Source organism: Apteryx rowi, unplaced genomic scaffold (assembly GCF_003343035.1).
Source record: "Apteryx rowi isolate R43461 unplaced genomic scaffold, aptRow1 scaffold_105, whole genome shotgun sequence".
NCBI classification, from domain to species: Eukaryota; Metazoa; Chordata; class Aves; order Apterygiformes; family Apterygidae; genus Apteryx; species Apteryx rowi.
Window position 1 is genome coordinate 134,541 of NW_020447253.1, and position 17,471 is coordinate 152,011.

At 38.4% G+C, this 17,471-nt stretch overlaps 1 protein-coding gene across 1 annotated transcript in view; it reads left to right on the top strand.

The window, feature by feature from the left end:
• Window positions 1–17,471, top strand: part of GRIN2A (glutamate ionotropic receptor NMDA type subunit 2A) — a 183,281-nt gene that overhangs the window by 101,843 nt on the left and 63,967 nt on the right. Inside the window, exon 2 of the mRNA XM_026068603.1 lies at window positions 4,389–4,981. Coding sequence (XP_025924388.1) covers window positions 4,389–4,981 — 593 coding nt within the window. The remainder of the gene's footprint in view (window positions 1–4,388; window positions 4,982–17,471) is intronic.

A 17,471-nucleotide genomic window follows, 5' to 3' on the forward strand; every position in this document is an offset into this window, starting at 1 on the left:
ATAGAGTAAGAAATAATTAAGATAACTTTGAAGTCCTACTTATAGTATCATCATCATAACCTTCCTAACTGATTAAAATGATCCTCTAGATTTCTTTTTAAACCATATTTCATATCATTTCTGGCTTTCTGCAATAATGTGGTCTTACCTTCTAAACAAATATGCTCGAAAAGTCCACCAAGTGGAAGATTGATTTCATCTTATGTTGATCCCTATCTTTGCATTTTAATTAAAAATCACACACAAGTGTTTTTTTCCATAACTAACTATTGTGGTTTTTTTTTCCCCTAGTAGGCAAAAACTTCTGTCAGGGCTTACCTCAGGTGGTGTAGCAGCTGTGAATATGCCCCACTGATCTCATGGAAAAGCTGGATAGGAGACTAACATGTCATGAAAATAGCTGAGGATGAGGTTTAAAGATAAATATTTCTATAATTTGTTGGAATTGGGGAAGTGAAATGTGCAGTTCTGAAGATAGTGACTGATTTGTAGACTCAGTACACTAATTAAAAGGCATTAATCCCTGAAATGACAACACTAGAAAGAACTGTTTTGTACATGAGCCTGGGAATGCTGGAGTCCTGTTCTCAGATAATGGCAGAATTTTATATATACAGCATACAAAATTCTACAAATATACAAAAGTCAAGAATAAGTTTAATCAAGAAGCAAATGAAGGATTATTTTTTTATGGCATGAAACATCCTGGGAGATATTCTGCTATAAACTGTAGGTTCAGGTGCAAGACAGAAGGAAACAAAAAGTTTTAATTTGTTCTTTCCTTTTTCTTTTCATTGCTTTTTTTTGTTTAGATGGCTGTGTTAGAACCCATCTAAGAAACTACAACAGAAAAATCAAATCGGTTTGAATATGAGCAGAAAATTACTTCAACTTTTCTAGAATTTCTCCTAACTAAATTTTTTTCTCAAATCGATGTAATGTCTTGGGATTTTCATGCTTTGAGACTTATCTGTAGAATAGAATTTTCTTCATATAAATGCTTTTGCATTGGATAAGTTACATAGCTTTCTTATGTCCTCAGACAATAATGTCAAAAGGTGAGGGCCATCAGAAAAGAAAAAGAACACATTCTTGATGTGCATTTACACTGCCTCCTGTATTACATCTATATTCCTAATTCAGCAATGACTTGGGTAGATAACAAGATAACATCTAAATGAAAATAACCGAATAAATCTTTTTTAAATTACTTCAGTTTGCTTTTGAATGCAGAAAAGTAGAACTTAAATTCTGTATGTGTAATAAAATACTAAGCCTGTATAAAGTAAAACAATAGTAGTGCTCTTTGGGAAGAACGAGAAGCTGTAAAAACCCCCAAATGAAGAGATTTTTAGATGTTTAAGGAGACAATAGTTGGATTCTTTAAAGTTTTACTTATTTATTTGTTGTTTCTTCACTAAAATTACTTTTGTTGACTAAACTAAGTGGATACTATGTCCTCAATTTTTTTCCTGATAGACATTTAAATATCTGCTAAAGTTCCTGAAGCTACAATTTGCTTGTAATCTTCCATCTGTTTCAAAATCATTGTAAACACATACCATCCGATTGTGAGCTGTTATAAAAGTATCACATGAAGTCAGTGGAGCTGTATAGACTTTATTCAGATGAGAATCTGACTTGTGATAGTTGTATCTGAAATTTTCCTGAACCTCAAATCATGTTTTCACTATGTAATTGCTATTTTTCATCATTCTGATTGCATGTTGATATTAATTGCCTAATTTTGGCTGAAGTTCATGTTCACAGTTATGTAAAAAAGCATGCATGCAATATGGGTGTGAACTTTACAAAAATGTTTAATCAAAACTCCATTTTTAAGATACTTCTCTAGCAATAAGATTACAAAAAGAAAGGCTTTATTTTTAATATTTTACTCATCTTGCCAGATTCCTTTAATTGTGACAGAGTCCATTGTACGTGAGATCTTTGCTCATTGCCAAGGAAAGATGTATGACAGGGAGTGCTGTAGGTCAAAATCAGGGCTATAAATAAATCTTGTGTCTGTACTTACTGATTAGAAAGGTCAAACTTGGTGTTGCCCGTGTACAATGTCTTTTGCCTTGAAAGGCTCTGCCTTTTCAGCTGCCTTGTTGGTGAAGTTCTCTGTGATGCCCTACCCAAAGACCAGGGTCTATATCTTTTTTTTTTTTTTTTTTTGAAAGAATTGTTCCACTGCATTAGTAGCCATAAACCATACATATAAGTGGGCTAGAGAGAATGGATATGATGGAGATAAATAATTTTACTTTATTCTAAAGGATTTTATTTATTTTACTGTTTTTAGTGTAATCTGTGTATGTATATTACAGGTAAAAACCAGGATAAGATAATAGCTAGAGAGGAAAACTAAAGTGTTTAAATTTGGCTTTGCTTGATAGTATTTCTCTATGGTCAATTGGGAAGTTATAGCAAAGTTGGATTCATGGTATTGTCTCTCGATATCTAATTTATTTTGTAATAGTAAGTTTGTAAATAAACCATTAAATGCTGACTCTGAGCAGATTTCCTGTGTGCTGGGTTTCTTTAGCTGTAAGTGTCCGCAAAGGAAAATTGTTGGTTGGTTGGTTTGTTTGTTTTTAAGTATACAGTGTAGGAAATTGCTCCTAGAAGCATTTAGCAATAAAATCTTGCTATTTCAATTCTCTTCCCAAATATGTTTTATAATATCCATAACTCACCTCTCTGGATTTAACCCAAATACACTGGAAACCTGGCACTGACATTCAGAGTGCTTTCTTTGATGTGACAAATATACCAAAGCAGATGATTTCATTAGCACCAGGGCTGTGCACTTTGTTACCTTAGATGTCAGTCTTCATGGTCTGACACCAGTCATAAGACTGGTATCGCTGTTAAGCTGTAGAAAATCCTGGTGTCAGGTTCATAAGGCTCTGAAAGTAATAACACTCCTCATCTGCTTTATGAAGAATATACAGGCACTCAGAGTTTTCTGTGAATAGATTTCAGTAGATAAAATACAGAACTTGGAGAGCTGAGTTACCATCCTCAGTAATAATTGTATGTTAACACCACTCTGCCGTGAAACTTAAGTCAATTAATCTGTTTCTGTTCCCCTCAACTGTAAAATAGGATAGTAGCTCATAACCACATTCATAAAACTCTTTATATTAAAAGCACCATGTGTGTTAGTAATAGAGTACTTAGGAAAATATTCGTCATTCCTGTAAAGAATATGGAAGAAATCTTGCATGATCAATATCTTATTTTTAAAATCATAAGCTTTTCTGTCAGCAGGAATTTGTGCATTCTGTGCCTGATGTACATAAGTCCTGTTGTCACTACTCATCAGGAATAAATAGTGAAGTAAAATGAAAATAAAGAATTATATAGCTGACTGTATGTACTTTGATACTCAAATAAATGTGATGCAAATCTAGAATATAGCACTCAAAAATAAATTTAGCTCTTACTTCAACATGGCAAAAATAAACCTATGGAGACCTTCTGTTTGTGCCAACAAAATATATTAATGTGTTGCCTGTTTTTGATAGTTGTTATTAAAATAATAGGCAACTGCATTTATGTTATATAAAATGTTATGAATACGATAAAAGCCCAAGACAAATATTAGAAATAAGTCTGTGTCCCTCAGGAAGGCCATGTAGCTACCAGTTAAGGAATTTGAGGCCATTGTTTGAATTTACTTCCATTTAACTCCTTTAATGAGGACACAAGCAGCTTGCTAGTGGTCCCTGGAGTATCGTTCCGTTAATTCTACATCGGGCATCAATGGACTGTGATCTGAATGTTGCATGAATAGTAGTGAACTCAATGTATGGGTACAATAAATCTGGTCTTCCAGAGTTTGACAGCTTCCACCAAAGTCAGATGAACATGTGGAAGCTAAATATCTCTCAGAAATAAGGTCTGGAAATATAGTGCTTCTTATTTATTTATATACACAGCATGTGCATTGCAATTTATTTTCACTGTAACTTTAAAAATTGCTATGAATTTACTGGTTCACACTAAAGTTTTGATGAATCTAAAATGACATGCTGGAGATGAGTTGCTTATCAGTGGGCAGCTATCTCTAGGGAGCTTGTGCTTCATCGGAAAGTAGTGATTTGACTTATTGTTGTCTTATTCAAGTGACCAAACAGTCAGAAATTTCCTACATAAATATATGTGTCATTTTTTTGGCAACTATTTTAATTATCTGTGGTACTTACTGATAGTCAGTGTTGTTTATTCATGATATGAATAAAATGAGGCTAAGAAGGTTCCTTGAATGCAGTGAAAGTTTGGTAACCACAGTGGACCTGAGATAGCAGAAGAACTAGAGAGTATCTTTTTCAGACTAGTCCAGAAATAGTAATCTTTCACTGTCTTTGATATTCCAGGATGTGATGTCCACGTTCTTCCAGTTTGGGGCTTCCATCCAGCAGGAAGCCATTGTCATGCTGAAGATCATGCAGGATTATGACTGGCACGTGTTTTCTCTGGTGACCACTACCTTCCCTGGCTATCGAGACTTCATCAGTTTCATTAAGACCACAGTGGAAAATAGTTTTGTGGGCTGGGACATGCAGAACATCATTGTACTTGATACTGCCTTTGGAGATGCCAAGACCCAAATCCAGCTGAAGAAAATTCATTCATCCGTCATCCTGCTATACTGTTCCAAGGATGAGGCTGTCTACATACTGGATGAGGCTCGTTCTCTGGGCCTTACTGGCTATGATTTCTTTTGGATAGTTCCCAGTCTGGTTAGTGGTAACACAGAAATTATCCCTAAGGAATTTCCTTCGGGACTCATTTCAGCATCTTATGACGAATGGGACTACAGTTTAGAAGCTCGGGTGCGGGATGGCCTTGGGATTATTGCCGCGGCTGCATCAGCCATGTTGGAAAAATACTCCTTCATTCCTGAAGCAAAGACTAGCTGTTACGGACAACCGGAGAAAAATGACCGGCCGTCTCACACATTGCACAAGTAAGGCTTGTATTGCTGTTCTGTTTTGTTTTTTTCTCCCCTACGTAACCTTGGTAGTTTTTCATTTTAGTGCCTCTATATTTTTCCTTGAAGGAGAATAATGTTTTTTGTTAATCCCATCATGCCCTTTTTAAGCAATGATTTTCAGATGCTCCAAAGGAATGTGCAATAAGGCTTGTTGCATTGCTTACTGTGCGCACAGAAATGTGTTTATGTTCTGTGGAGAACAAATACTACTTGGTCTGATGGAGAAGATGGCAGAAATCAGTCAGTCCTAGAGGGTACGAAACTGAGTTAATAAAATCATGCCATTGTTTATCTCAACTGTGAGGTAAAATTGCCAAAATGCTGTGGAGGTCTTGCCTGTATCTGTGCAACTCCCACTTGCATCTGAGGAACCTGGTAATATTTTAGAAGAAAAGAGATGTGCAATGTTTTTTTAAAGGTCTCCCTGGAAATTATAGAAGTATGAGATTAGTTAGGCAGCTTTTATCACCTAAGAGCTGAAATCTGTCACTTCTGCTTGTGAGGATTTCATTTTTGTCACCTCTACTAGAATAACTGTAAAAATTAATCTGCATTAATTCAAGTTGATATGGATGTTTTCTCAAAACACTTCATATGGGAACAACCAAGGTTTAAATCAGGATTCTTTGCTCTTTTTTTTTTTTCTTTTTAAATTAGCCCTTTGATGTGGTACTCCTCATTACTTGTATTTAAAATGTTGCAGAATACATGCTGTGCAATAAGATATTTGTTTATCTGGTTTGTGAGAGAGAGTAAAGGGAATCTTGCACGTTTGTGGTATAGCTCTTTACAATATCTTGTATGGAAGATACTGAGCAGTATTTATGCAATCTATTTGAACTGAATATTGCAGATGAAACTTTTCCTATAGAAAAGTAGGATGGAATTGACACGAGGAAACTCGGTGCTGATTTCATGTAGGAGTATGCGCATACTTAGATTAGGAGTTGACTGCTATATGATGTCCTAAACGAGTAATTTTTTTCCATGAAAATGGCATCTTTATGTATAGCATTCTTCATATGCTCTCTTCAGTACCAAGTACTGCTAAGTGAATGGATTTTAATATTTCATACATGTATTTCATAAATAGTGTGACTAAACTTTTGGGAGACTTGCAGAGTCCTCCTTAGAGAGGACTTGTCTTTAGTATGATGTTTCCACTCTATTTTTTGTTTGTTTGGTTGTTTTTGTTTCCCCTTTCCTATTTCTAAGCCTTTGCTTCTGCAGCTGTAGAAAATCACCAGCGGAGCAGCAGAAAATCTGCGCTTCTTCCCTTGCTGGCCACCTGCCGCGGGCAGCGAGGGGCTGCAGCTCTGGGGGGCTCCGCTCCCACATAGCTCCGGGCAAGGCTCGTTTGTCTCAGGGCAGAGCACTTGAGAGGCAGTGCCAGGATCTGCAATGACTCTGTGATGCTTAAATAGTTCTTTTTTTCTCAATGCAAGTGATGAAAACGACAGAAAAATGAAAGTAAAAGCCATAGCATCCCATTAACTAAAATGCTGTGCCTTAAGAGTGGAATCTATACAAACAGAGAAGTAGTCTAGTATTAATGTCTGAACTCCAGTTTCTGTGAATGCTGAATTGTATTCTGTTGTCAGTTAGAAATGAAGAACAGGGCTTGTGAGTGTCAGGGCAGTGAGATTAGACTTCAGCAGGAGATTCTGCAGTGTGCAGCGGATGAGGCGTGTGGAAGTTATTATTAACAAAAGAAGTCGTAGTATAGTGCGCTGTGTTAATAAAATCACTTTGCCATGCAAGACCCGCTGAGCTGTGAAGTGGGCATACTGTTCCTGTGCAGGAGATTCTGTAAGCTTCTCCAACACCACAAGAACAAGAAACAGGCTGTTTTTAATTTAGAAATGTCAGAATTACACTAAAATGAATAAACTTTAAATAGTCCTTCTTATATAACTCCCCAAGACTATTCTTGTCACATATAATCTGTAAGAAAAGCAAGTATATACAAGCATTTGGCACTGTTAAGTAATCTCTGGGAGCTGACCAGTCTCTCCATGCCTAGGTGAATATTCCCTTCCCTCACCGCTAAAATATGGGTTTCTTTCTTACATGACAGTCTAAATCTCCACTACAAATCAAAGGCTAAACTGGGATTTTGTACTGAAATGTAATCTTCAGTTTCAGGCCACAGAAATTGTATTAAGAAGCAAACTTGAGCAAAGGATTTTGGGGCTAAAATAATTGTAAATAGATGATGGGCCTAAGATCTGCTGTAGCGTGCCTTGCTGTCAGGGCTGGGGATCAATGCCAGAGAATGAGATTGCACGACGGATGCTGCAAAACCAAGGTCAAGAATGGAGCAGAAAAGTGAGAGGATTTTAGGCTCCATATATTATTTTGACAGTCTTATTCAGCTTTAAACCCAGAATAGTGTTCTAAGCATACTCCATAGTAGCTGATTTGCTCATAAATGAAGGGAGGTAACACTTTACATGCTGCTTCCCGCACTTAGATAGTGACTCTATTTATGAAAAAAATTGTTAATTTTATGAATTCTCTATTTATGAAGAAATTCCACTACGTAAAGAAAGCTATGAATGAAAAGCTCCTTGTCCCTCTTTCTATATCAGATCCTTTGAGTATTGAATTGGCTTCAAATTGTGTGCTTCAAAAAATACATATATTATCCTTCACCTGCCACTGCAATTCTAAAATGCTTTTATTGACTTTCTAGACTCAGCAAAAATGCAAATTTCCTTTAGTTTATTGGAAAGATCTGATCAATCTTCATTTCTGATACACGTGGGAAGACTAGAGTGTTTCCCCATGAATAAAGGATTAAAAGTAAAATCTAGTGTTTGTTTTCAACAAATAAATAAAAAAAAAAGTGTGTGTGTGTGTGTGTGTGTGTGTGTGTGTATATATACACATATATAGGTTCAGATCTAGATTTTACCTGACCTAATAAGTAGCTGAGGGTTGCATCAACAGTCTGCATTTGCTGAGCCCACTAATTTGCTAGCATCTTCTTTTCCCATCTGTGTAACACCCGGATCCCAAGACAGAAAACGATCATTGTGTGAAATACTGGCACTAATGCAGCAGAATAGATAGAATTAGCAGTTCATTAATGCAATATCTGTTGAACAAACACACTCTGTCTCTCTATCAAAAAAGGAAAACATCTAAGCAAACAAACAGCAAAACAAAATAATGCTGCCAGTCGTCATGGAAAATTCTGCTCCTTCATGAATAAAAATGCTTCTACTTTGTCTAGTTCAGTCCTCATGTTGTGTATGAAAGTCGTAACCCTGGGAGAACCATTTCACAAACACGCTTCCAAGTTTTCAGCCTCAGGGGTCAGGATGACAAAGCTGTTGTCCCGTTGTCCTCCTGAAAAGCAAAGAGGCACGTCTGTCCATAGGTGCAGCCATTTGTTGACTCCGCTGTGGTTACCTTTAGTCTCATTTGATTTACGACTACAAGGAAATAACATGCAGGATTTGGATGCTCATGTTACTTTTGGTAGTGAAGCTGTAGGCTAGGAAGGTCCCCAAAGTGTGCTCGTGCTCTGGGCAGGCTGTAGTTTCATATTCTTCCCAGCCGTGGGCTCCTTTACTCATCACCACCCAGGGAGTCGGAGACGGGAAGGCCAAAGCAGGTTTTTCTTGCACAAAGGCGACTCTCTTGAGTCCGGATCCTTTGAGCTCAGGGCCAGATACGATCGTATTAGCTGATCCTTCCCAGAATGACCCTGTTTTAAGAATTCCTTTGGGAAGCTGAGCCCAGTGGGAGCCGTGTTCGAAAGGTGCAAGCTGCTGTTGCTGTCTCTCCACGGCTGTTTTCTCGTCCTTGCTGTTGTGCTGCTGTTAGCTTGTGTGGTGGCTATGAAGCAACCCTTTCCTCCCATGGCGAGGATATGCTGCCTGTCAAGGCCTGATATTCATTCATCTAGTTCAATATTTTGATTCCAGTTTTTAGCACTGACGGATAAATTTTCCTCTTTTTCTTTTGAGTAAGATCGAGTATCACATGGACACAATGGTTTGATGAATAATCCAGCAAATCTGTTGAATGTTTTCATGCATACAGATCAACAGCCAATTTACAGCATATTTGTTCATTTCATTAAGTCCTGTCAAAGGCTTAGGAAAAGCAAGTATCATCTGCTTTTTTGTATGATTGAAGATGCATCATTATTTAACTAATTATATATGAAGCAAAATGCTTTTTCACTGATAACATGCTTGCTCTGCAGAAAAACAAATACTATTTACATTCACCTAACACTCTCCAGGTTCTTCTGTTGTTATTTCCCATTTTTGTGATTCCGCTGTGCTTTAATGGGACTTGTTGAGTGTCCATAGGAGCATGTTGCATGTAGGGTGATGGTCGGAGACTGTCACCCTAGTTTTAGAAATCACATACACTGCTTACATGTTATGGAGGCAACCAGCTAATTTGGTTATATTTTCAATTTAGGATTTAATTTCTGGTAACTCTAATGTTGAATAAGTTTCAGTTTTTGAACGCTATTAAATTTCTTTTTCCCTGTTCTTTGCTACTGCATATGCTGCAAGACTGGGCTTTTTGGAAACAGAAATCCAAACAAGGATGACTTACCTAAATGGTTAAATGCATGACTAAAGCTGTAGGCCACTAGCTGAGCACTGAGGATATACAGATGTGAAGAGCAGCAGATTTTCAGTGAGAACAGTATATTGAGGTGAGGGTCTTAAGTTGAGCACCAAACTATCAGTCCTACCAAGCTGTAATGTTAGCAGCTGATTTCAGACATCCTGTATGACAAGCATTTATTATGATCAACATGAATAAATGAGTAAGATAATCAAGAAAAATCTTTGTCAGTGGCAGGAACTCACCCCAATTTGTTTGTGTGGGGATAACTTCTGGTCAGGAGACACAGTAAAGTATTTTAGTGATGTGATCGGTAGACAATGATATGCTAAGTGTAACTTACTGCTGAGGAGTGTATTTTAAACACTAAAAACTAGATATTTGCACTTCTATTAATTTATGTGCTGCAATTGCCCTCTTCTGTAGTATGAGGGCATTTTCTGTATAGTTGCATTAATCAGCTAGAATTCAATTAATGAAACTGTTGTCATGTTCCTCTGAAAGTAAAACTAAACTTCGCCAGCTACAAAATAGGAAATATAAAAAAACCCCCTCTCCACTCAAGAGACATGATGCTGGTTTACTAATAAAATCATTCAAGAAATTATAGAAAATATATATCACAATTTTCTCCCAGCTTAGGTCAGTTTAGGAAGTAGAAGGTACCAAGCAGTTACTGTAGTAGGGTCTCTTAGAACACTTTCCTCATTTTGTGATACCATAAAAAAGGAAAGAGCAAACATAGCCTCTTTTCTGGAAGCTGAGCGCAGCAGGGCTTTCAGGGCTGAAAGCTGTCCTTGAAATTCAAATTATAAAAGTGAATGGTCTTGGAGATGGTGTTGCTGCAGATACCTTCCCCTTGCAGAAGACCCGTCAGGCTTCATACAGAAGACAGTTCCAACTGTTTCTTAGGTGGTGAACCAAAATTTAAAAACATTGGATCTTTTTGTGAGATGTGATGATGATGATGATAATAATAATATCATCAGCTCACTAAACCTTCTGCTGGTTAAAGTTATGCTAGTCTGTGGCAACCTCTCAGGCAGCAGGGCCCTTTCTAATTTTGGCCTCTCCTTCCCACTTTTTTCTTTTTTCTTTTTTCTTTTCTTTTCTTTTCTTTTCTTTTCTTTTCTTTTCTCTTCTTCTTCTTCTTCTTCTTCTTTTTTTTTTTTTAGTATGGTTCTTCAAGGGTTTTGCTGCTGATCTGGCAGAATTGGGGCAAAATGACTCTTCCAGACCTGGTGGCAACTAATGCTTTAAGGCGCAGCTGGCAGGAGGTACAAGTAGTTGGCATGTCATTCCTTTTTCACAGTCACTGAGCATATTGTTCCCAAAATTTTATTCATGCATGCTGGCTCAAGGCCTAGGAATGCACAGCTCCAGGAGCAGGGTATTACAGCTGAGTTATAGTCAGGAGAGTGATGGCCAGGGAAAGTGGAGGAGGAGGGGACAAGAAGAGGAAGAAGAGGCTCACTCTTTGCATCACTGGGAAAGATTTGAAGTAAAAAAACATCCTACAAAGTCTAAAATATAAAATTGTGTTCAAACAAAGCTTCAGTTTGAAATATGCATCACTACCTTGTTTAGTACTAATCTATTCCAAGATAACACAAAAAGAATTATTAAAGAATCAGGTTACAGGATTTTTTTGTCTTATATGTACTTACCACACATTATATCCTCTACATTCAGAGTTTCTTGAGTTAATCTTAAAGATGTCTTTAGGAGGTCTGTTTCTTAATGATAAGATTTTTTTTGGTATTATGAGTAAGTATCTTCCAAATTTCCACGATAAGACTGTAATAAGGAAGTTCAGCAATTCATAGCCTCAACAAGAGAAAGAAAAAAAAGATAAAACCTGGATTCACTCCTGCTTTTTTTAGGTACACTACTGGATAAATGCCAAGCCCAAACAGGCTGACTGACTAGATTATTAAAATGGTTGGTTCATACTGTTTGGAGAAAAGTGAAATATCATCAGATGATGTCTTGATTGTGAGGTATTTCAGCTGCTTTAAATCTTGTTTTGGAAATCCTTTCTCTGGGAAAAGAGGGGGAGAGTTTCTTTTATGAAACCTCTATTTCCCAAAGTCTCCACTGTTTCTCTTCACTGCCTGCAGTTGTCACGGGTTTGAAACACTGCCTCGTGGTGAGGGAGGCGCCAAATAAAAAATGATAGTCCCCAGCGACGGCCCCTGAGAAGTTTATCAGGTTTGATGATCAGGTCGGGGCCGCAGGGCAAGGAAGGGATTGAGTCTGAGCTTTGGTGAGTAACGAATCCAGAGAGCTTTTGCTCATTGAAGCAATCAGATCCTGTGCTTTATTTCACAGGTCTAATAACTGCGCTGTGGTGTTTGGGGGCAGCTTAGCAGTACTGCGTTTTCATTAATGCCTTCCCTTACCTACGACGTTTGCCCCAGGCAGTGGCCTGTTTGGGAGCTGGGTCCCGGGGAGGCTGCGCCCCGGTTATAACCCAGGCGTGCTTTGGGTTGTTATCCCAGCGGCGGCTCTGTTCCTGAGCCCTGCGAGTCCTGCGTTCCTACTTGGAAAGGTCTGAGCTAGCATTATAAAACAGAAAACGAAGGAGCAAACGTGAGCCTCGGAGCAGCCGGAAGAAGGGACCACTGATTACCCAGCAGGACAATTTGCACTTCCTATGTTTAAACTTGCTTTTAAAAACACGTGTGTGCTGTGAGCTTGTATGGACCTGTTTTGTTTCTGAAGGAGTAGCCTCCACGTCGTGTACAGCCTCTCCATCGTTAGCACCTACGTCAAGTCTCTGCTGTGGGTCGCTGCCCCGCGGAGCTGCAGAGGAGCGAAGCCCTGCGGGGGCCCGGGGTGGTGCGAGCCCGAGACCAAGCCTGAGCCCGAGCCCGGCGGCCGCCAAGTGCCCGGGTTTTGCAGCTCGGGGCAGAGCCGGTGCCTCCCGCAGTCGCTGCCCGGCCCTCCGAGCGCGACGCTGTGAAGTGGCAGCCCTGGCAGGTCGCCCCAGGACGCTGGTCCCCTGTATGTTCAGCTGCCTGCTGCTGTTTCGTTGCAAGAGGAGATTGGTGAAGGTGGGGGCTTAAAACTTGGCAGCAGAGAAACCAAAGCATCTTTTTTCGTAGGAAAAGGTGTTACTGTTACTAATCTTGGGCTCAGTTACTCTATTTGACCCTAGCACAGACATTTTCTAATTCATATGCCAGTTTGGATGGATTGAAAGAAAATAAGGAAACATGAAATAGATAAAAATGGAGGAAACATCAAAGCAAACATGAAAAAGGGAGGGAAAGAAGAGATATTTAAAATTTTTTTTGTGAAAGCATTTTTCATCATATGAATTATCTTTATTTAAAGGAATTATATTAACTAAATTATGTGCATTTATTTTTAAGGGATCAAAGAATTAGAGTTCTAATTCCCTGCATTGCTCCAAGGACTTCCTGTGTATGTGCACACATATGCATGTACACACACATATACACACACACATGTGCATGTACACATGCATGTACACCCACACACGTACACACACACTTGCCAGCTTTTGAAATCCAGGTCTTTTGTAGATGACCTAATTATGGTGGCACAACAGCAATACAAATGTTTACATATTTGTAAAAGTATTTTCTTAAATATGACATCTTTTTAATGCTGTGACCCTTGCATCTTTTTAGAATGGTATTTCAGTTTTATTTTATGCATAAGTAGACCTGTCTGGCCTCAGCAAGTGCAGAATGACACTGCTTCAGTGCTTAGACTAGTTTCATCCTGGGTCTACAGTAGCATTTCCTCATGGCTGTGGAATACTTTTGAGGGGTGACTCCAGAACACATTCCATAATTTTGACTTATTTTCAGTCCCATGTATCTCAAAAATGTGCAGTCTCTTTGCCTTCTGGCCAGGTTTTGCAGCTTGAATTTCCCTTTGAAAAGCCAGTTGATTGAGCAGCTGGTTCAAATGCTGTTTACTGGAGAGAAAGTTACCGTGAAAAGGAGAACTGAAGAGATAAGTCTTGTGGTTTGCTACTGTTTGTGGATGACCAGCAGTAAGATCAGCTTGCTCTAAAGGAGAAAGAAACTGTGAAAGTGTAGTAGTGCTTCAGGGTCTTCTGGGACCCAGGTGGATGGGTGGGCGGTTGGGCATGATCATGTCCATGGCGAGGACAAGGATGGGAGTGTTTGGAGGATGTTCCCTGTCACGGCATCCCAGAAATACAGCGTGCAGGACAGTGCTACCATGTTATGACTTCCCTGAGCACCGTTGCTAGCAAGGGTCCGGAGGACAACATTGAGACATAATTTGCTTTTTATAGCATTGAAATGCTGTGCAATATGTTGTGCTTCCATTCTGTCACTGCTTGTTTTTTGTTACAGTGCTCACATCCCCCAGAGAAGTTTAGGAAGCTGGGGGGAGGATTACTCTTCGTTTTGAAAGAAAGTGAGCTTTATAACTTACAGTTGGTATTTCCTTAAAAAAAAAAATCCACTACATTGTCTTTCTTTTGCTCTCAAATCCTTGCATCTGTTGTGCATCTTGCATATACATATATGTATGTAAGGGAAACACTTGTGCATCTTGCATACAGAATATACATTAAACATCAAAAGAAATTCTATAGGTTGGAAACATGTTTTCTGTTGTGTAACTTGGAAGCAAAAAGTCACAAAGATTCTACTTCAGGAGTGGTCAGAGCATTTCTGATGTTTTAACTGTTTTTACCCAGTGTAGCAAGTCCTTACTAAACCTCTTTGGGGCAAGGAAGGCCCATGTCTTCTGTAAGGAGATGAGCCAGAAAGGTGCTTGTGTTCCCCATAGTGCCCTACCAAATGGTCTTCTAAAAACTGAGGTAGTACTCTGACCCTTTGGCAAAGTATTTCCCTCATTTGTTAGTGGAAAATGGTGTCAATGAAGTTGTAGGATAACATTTAAAGGATCAGAAAACCCACCTTGCTTAAATGTGTTCTGTCTCTCTGGATAGTAAGAATTTTGACTCAGATAAATATTGCACAGTTTTGGCATTAATCTGAAACTTTATCTGGACTACTTCTGTGTCTATAAAAATTAAGTTGGAAATATTGAGAGCAGTTTGTAACCTTGGTGGTTCAAAGGCATGCTATAAATACAACCAGGACAGTGTTCTGCCATGGCTTTTCAATGCCTCTTTTTTCAGGTTTGTTGGGAAAAGTGGCAACCAAAAAAGAATTGTACAAACATTTAAAAATGTCTTTGAAATATAGTATAGGCTTGGTTCATAGTGCGATAAAAACCTGTTTTGACTTCAATTTTGAGAATAGCTTAACTTCTGCCAAAATTCCTGTTTTTCATACAGGTACCATGCTTATTCAACACAGCAGAGGTTCAGCAAAAAGGCCCTGGGGCATGTTGCTCACAAACTCCAGCTTACAAAAGTCAGTTAAAACTTCAGTGCCATGCTATCACAAGGCCTCCTGCTATCATGCCTGTGCAAAGGTTGCAGCATTAATGAGGTATGAAAGCAAATTAACTGCTAATCCAAGGTGTATGCTAAATTCCTCCCTTAAAATAAGGAACTCAAATACTCAAGCACTTCATTAACTTAGGAACAGGAATATGCAATTCCAAAGCTATCTCAGAAGTATATTTTGACTAATTCAGAAACCGAAGATATCTTGAAGAGAATTAGTCTTGGGCAAATTTTAAACTCTTCAAGAATAACATGTAATATAAATACCTTTTCCTCACTCTTCTTAACCAGGAATAGACTATGTGCAAAAGCACAAAAGTTCTTCATTGAGGCAAGGGTTTTAGGATCTTTGCCAGTAAAAACAGGATGGGACTTCAGTCCTTCTTGGAGGAAAAATGGCAACTCAGAAGTGAATGTAGATTTTAGGGATTGGTTGCTGTGTTCCTGGTCTCAAGAACATAGGCTGTCGATGAATTTCATACAGAAGAGTGTACTTGGAAAAACAAGAATGTCTTTGATGTTCTTTTTTTATTGCTACACAATTGAGAAACTGGGGTAGCTCAGAATGCGTCATTCACTGATACCTTTGTATATGACTCAGACAATACAATTTTAAGAGAATTTTGGCAGATGAGTTTTTTTTTTTTTTTTAACTCATAAGATGCATTTCACTACTTAATGCCTGGTAAATTCACACAGTTTAAAAATACACACTGAATTCATTTTTTTTAATTTTAGATTTGCAGTTCATCTTTCTTGTTGGAGTGCAGTGAGCATTACTGCAACTGCAGCACAGCATCTTGTGATGGTCCCTGAATAGCTTCTGGTCTAGAGGATTTGCATATCAATTCCCAAATATGATGAGTGGTATTTGAAATCTGGGGTAGCGATCCTACCAGATTAAATAAAAGAAATGATCAACGCAAGCATAATCACTGATGGCTGTGTAATTAAGAATCTGACTGGACACAAAAGCCTTATGTAATGCAGTGCGCAATATTTGTTGCCCAGCTTTTAAGAAGAGACAAAGTTCTCAGCTTTGAGTTTTACAGATTGAAATGATTTGGATTTGGCCCCATAAGACATTATGTTTGTTGTGTGCGGGTTATTTCAGTGTGTTAATCTGAAGGTCTGTAAGAGACGGTACGTCCATGAGGGAGAGACTTCCTGAGAGAGGGTGAGAAAAAAATACAAGTAGTGCATGTTTTAGCAGTATGTCAGTGCTTTACCCTTTAGTGTCTTTTTAGAGATTTTATTCCAAAGATTCCAGTGCATTTCATTTTCAGCAGTGAATGAGCTGTGTGCTGGTTTCTTCTATGTATACACAATCAAATTCTATTTAGTGGTTTACCACGTGCTCTCAGGGTGACAAACAAGCTTTTTATTCCTAAGCAAGCTCTTTCAGTGCTTGATGAGAAATGTAATATATGGGAAATTAGTTCAATTGAAAAGGAAAGCTGTGCCAAGGGGAAAATTTTCACACCAAAAGTCTGCCACAAAATATGAGTTGTTATTATGGCTAAATTTACAAATTGCTGCCAGACTGGTACTGAATGGTGTTAATATGGTTGTTTAGGGCAGTGCACATTTAATTATTAACTGTCATGATACAATGCCATTATTTCTTTTTCTATATACTTTTATTTAAAGTGCTTCTACTACTGGGATTTTCAGGCAGCTATGTCTGTATGAAACCTTCTCCTTTGAACAGGGAACTGAATAATTTTTTGTCAGATTCAGCAGGAGACCAGACCGCTACATAAAATAGCATGTGAAACAATATCAGCATCTTGGCATAAACGTTCCAGAGCAATTTATGGAGAATACTTATAAGAACTTCTTTAATACTCTCTGAAAAGCATCTGTTTTAAGGATGGGCTGGAAAGCCAAAAGGGTTTGGTGCAAGTAGAACACGTAGCTGAAAACTTGGACTAAATTTCATTGATGGGATATGCTAAGTATACAATGGAAATCACTTGGATGGTCAATATAGCTATCATGGAGAGCATGTTATCTTTTCAAAGTGCTATGGGATCTGCAAGATGGGACTGCTGTCTTACCTCTCACCTGCAAAATAGTGCTGTCAGGTTCATATTGACCATCTGGGGGGTTGATTTTTTTTCAACATGACTGAAGAGCACCAATGCCAGTACCAGCATTTTACTCTCTTTCCTTCCATGCCTAATTTTCTTAGGTGAGGGAGTTCCAAATAATGTGCAAAATGATAGATTTTTGCAGTATCACAGTGTGGGGAGGTTGGTCTGCATACTGTAGTAGTTCAGACTCTTGGCAGCAAGTTCCCCATATTTGTGCTTTAAATAAAAGCTGCTATTTCTCATTGCTCTTTCTGACCCTGAAGCAGTGAAAACAATCTGTTCTCACTGTGAAACACTGAAGCTGTGTGGAACTGGAACAAATATAAATACAGTTATATGT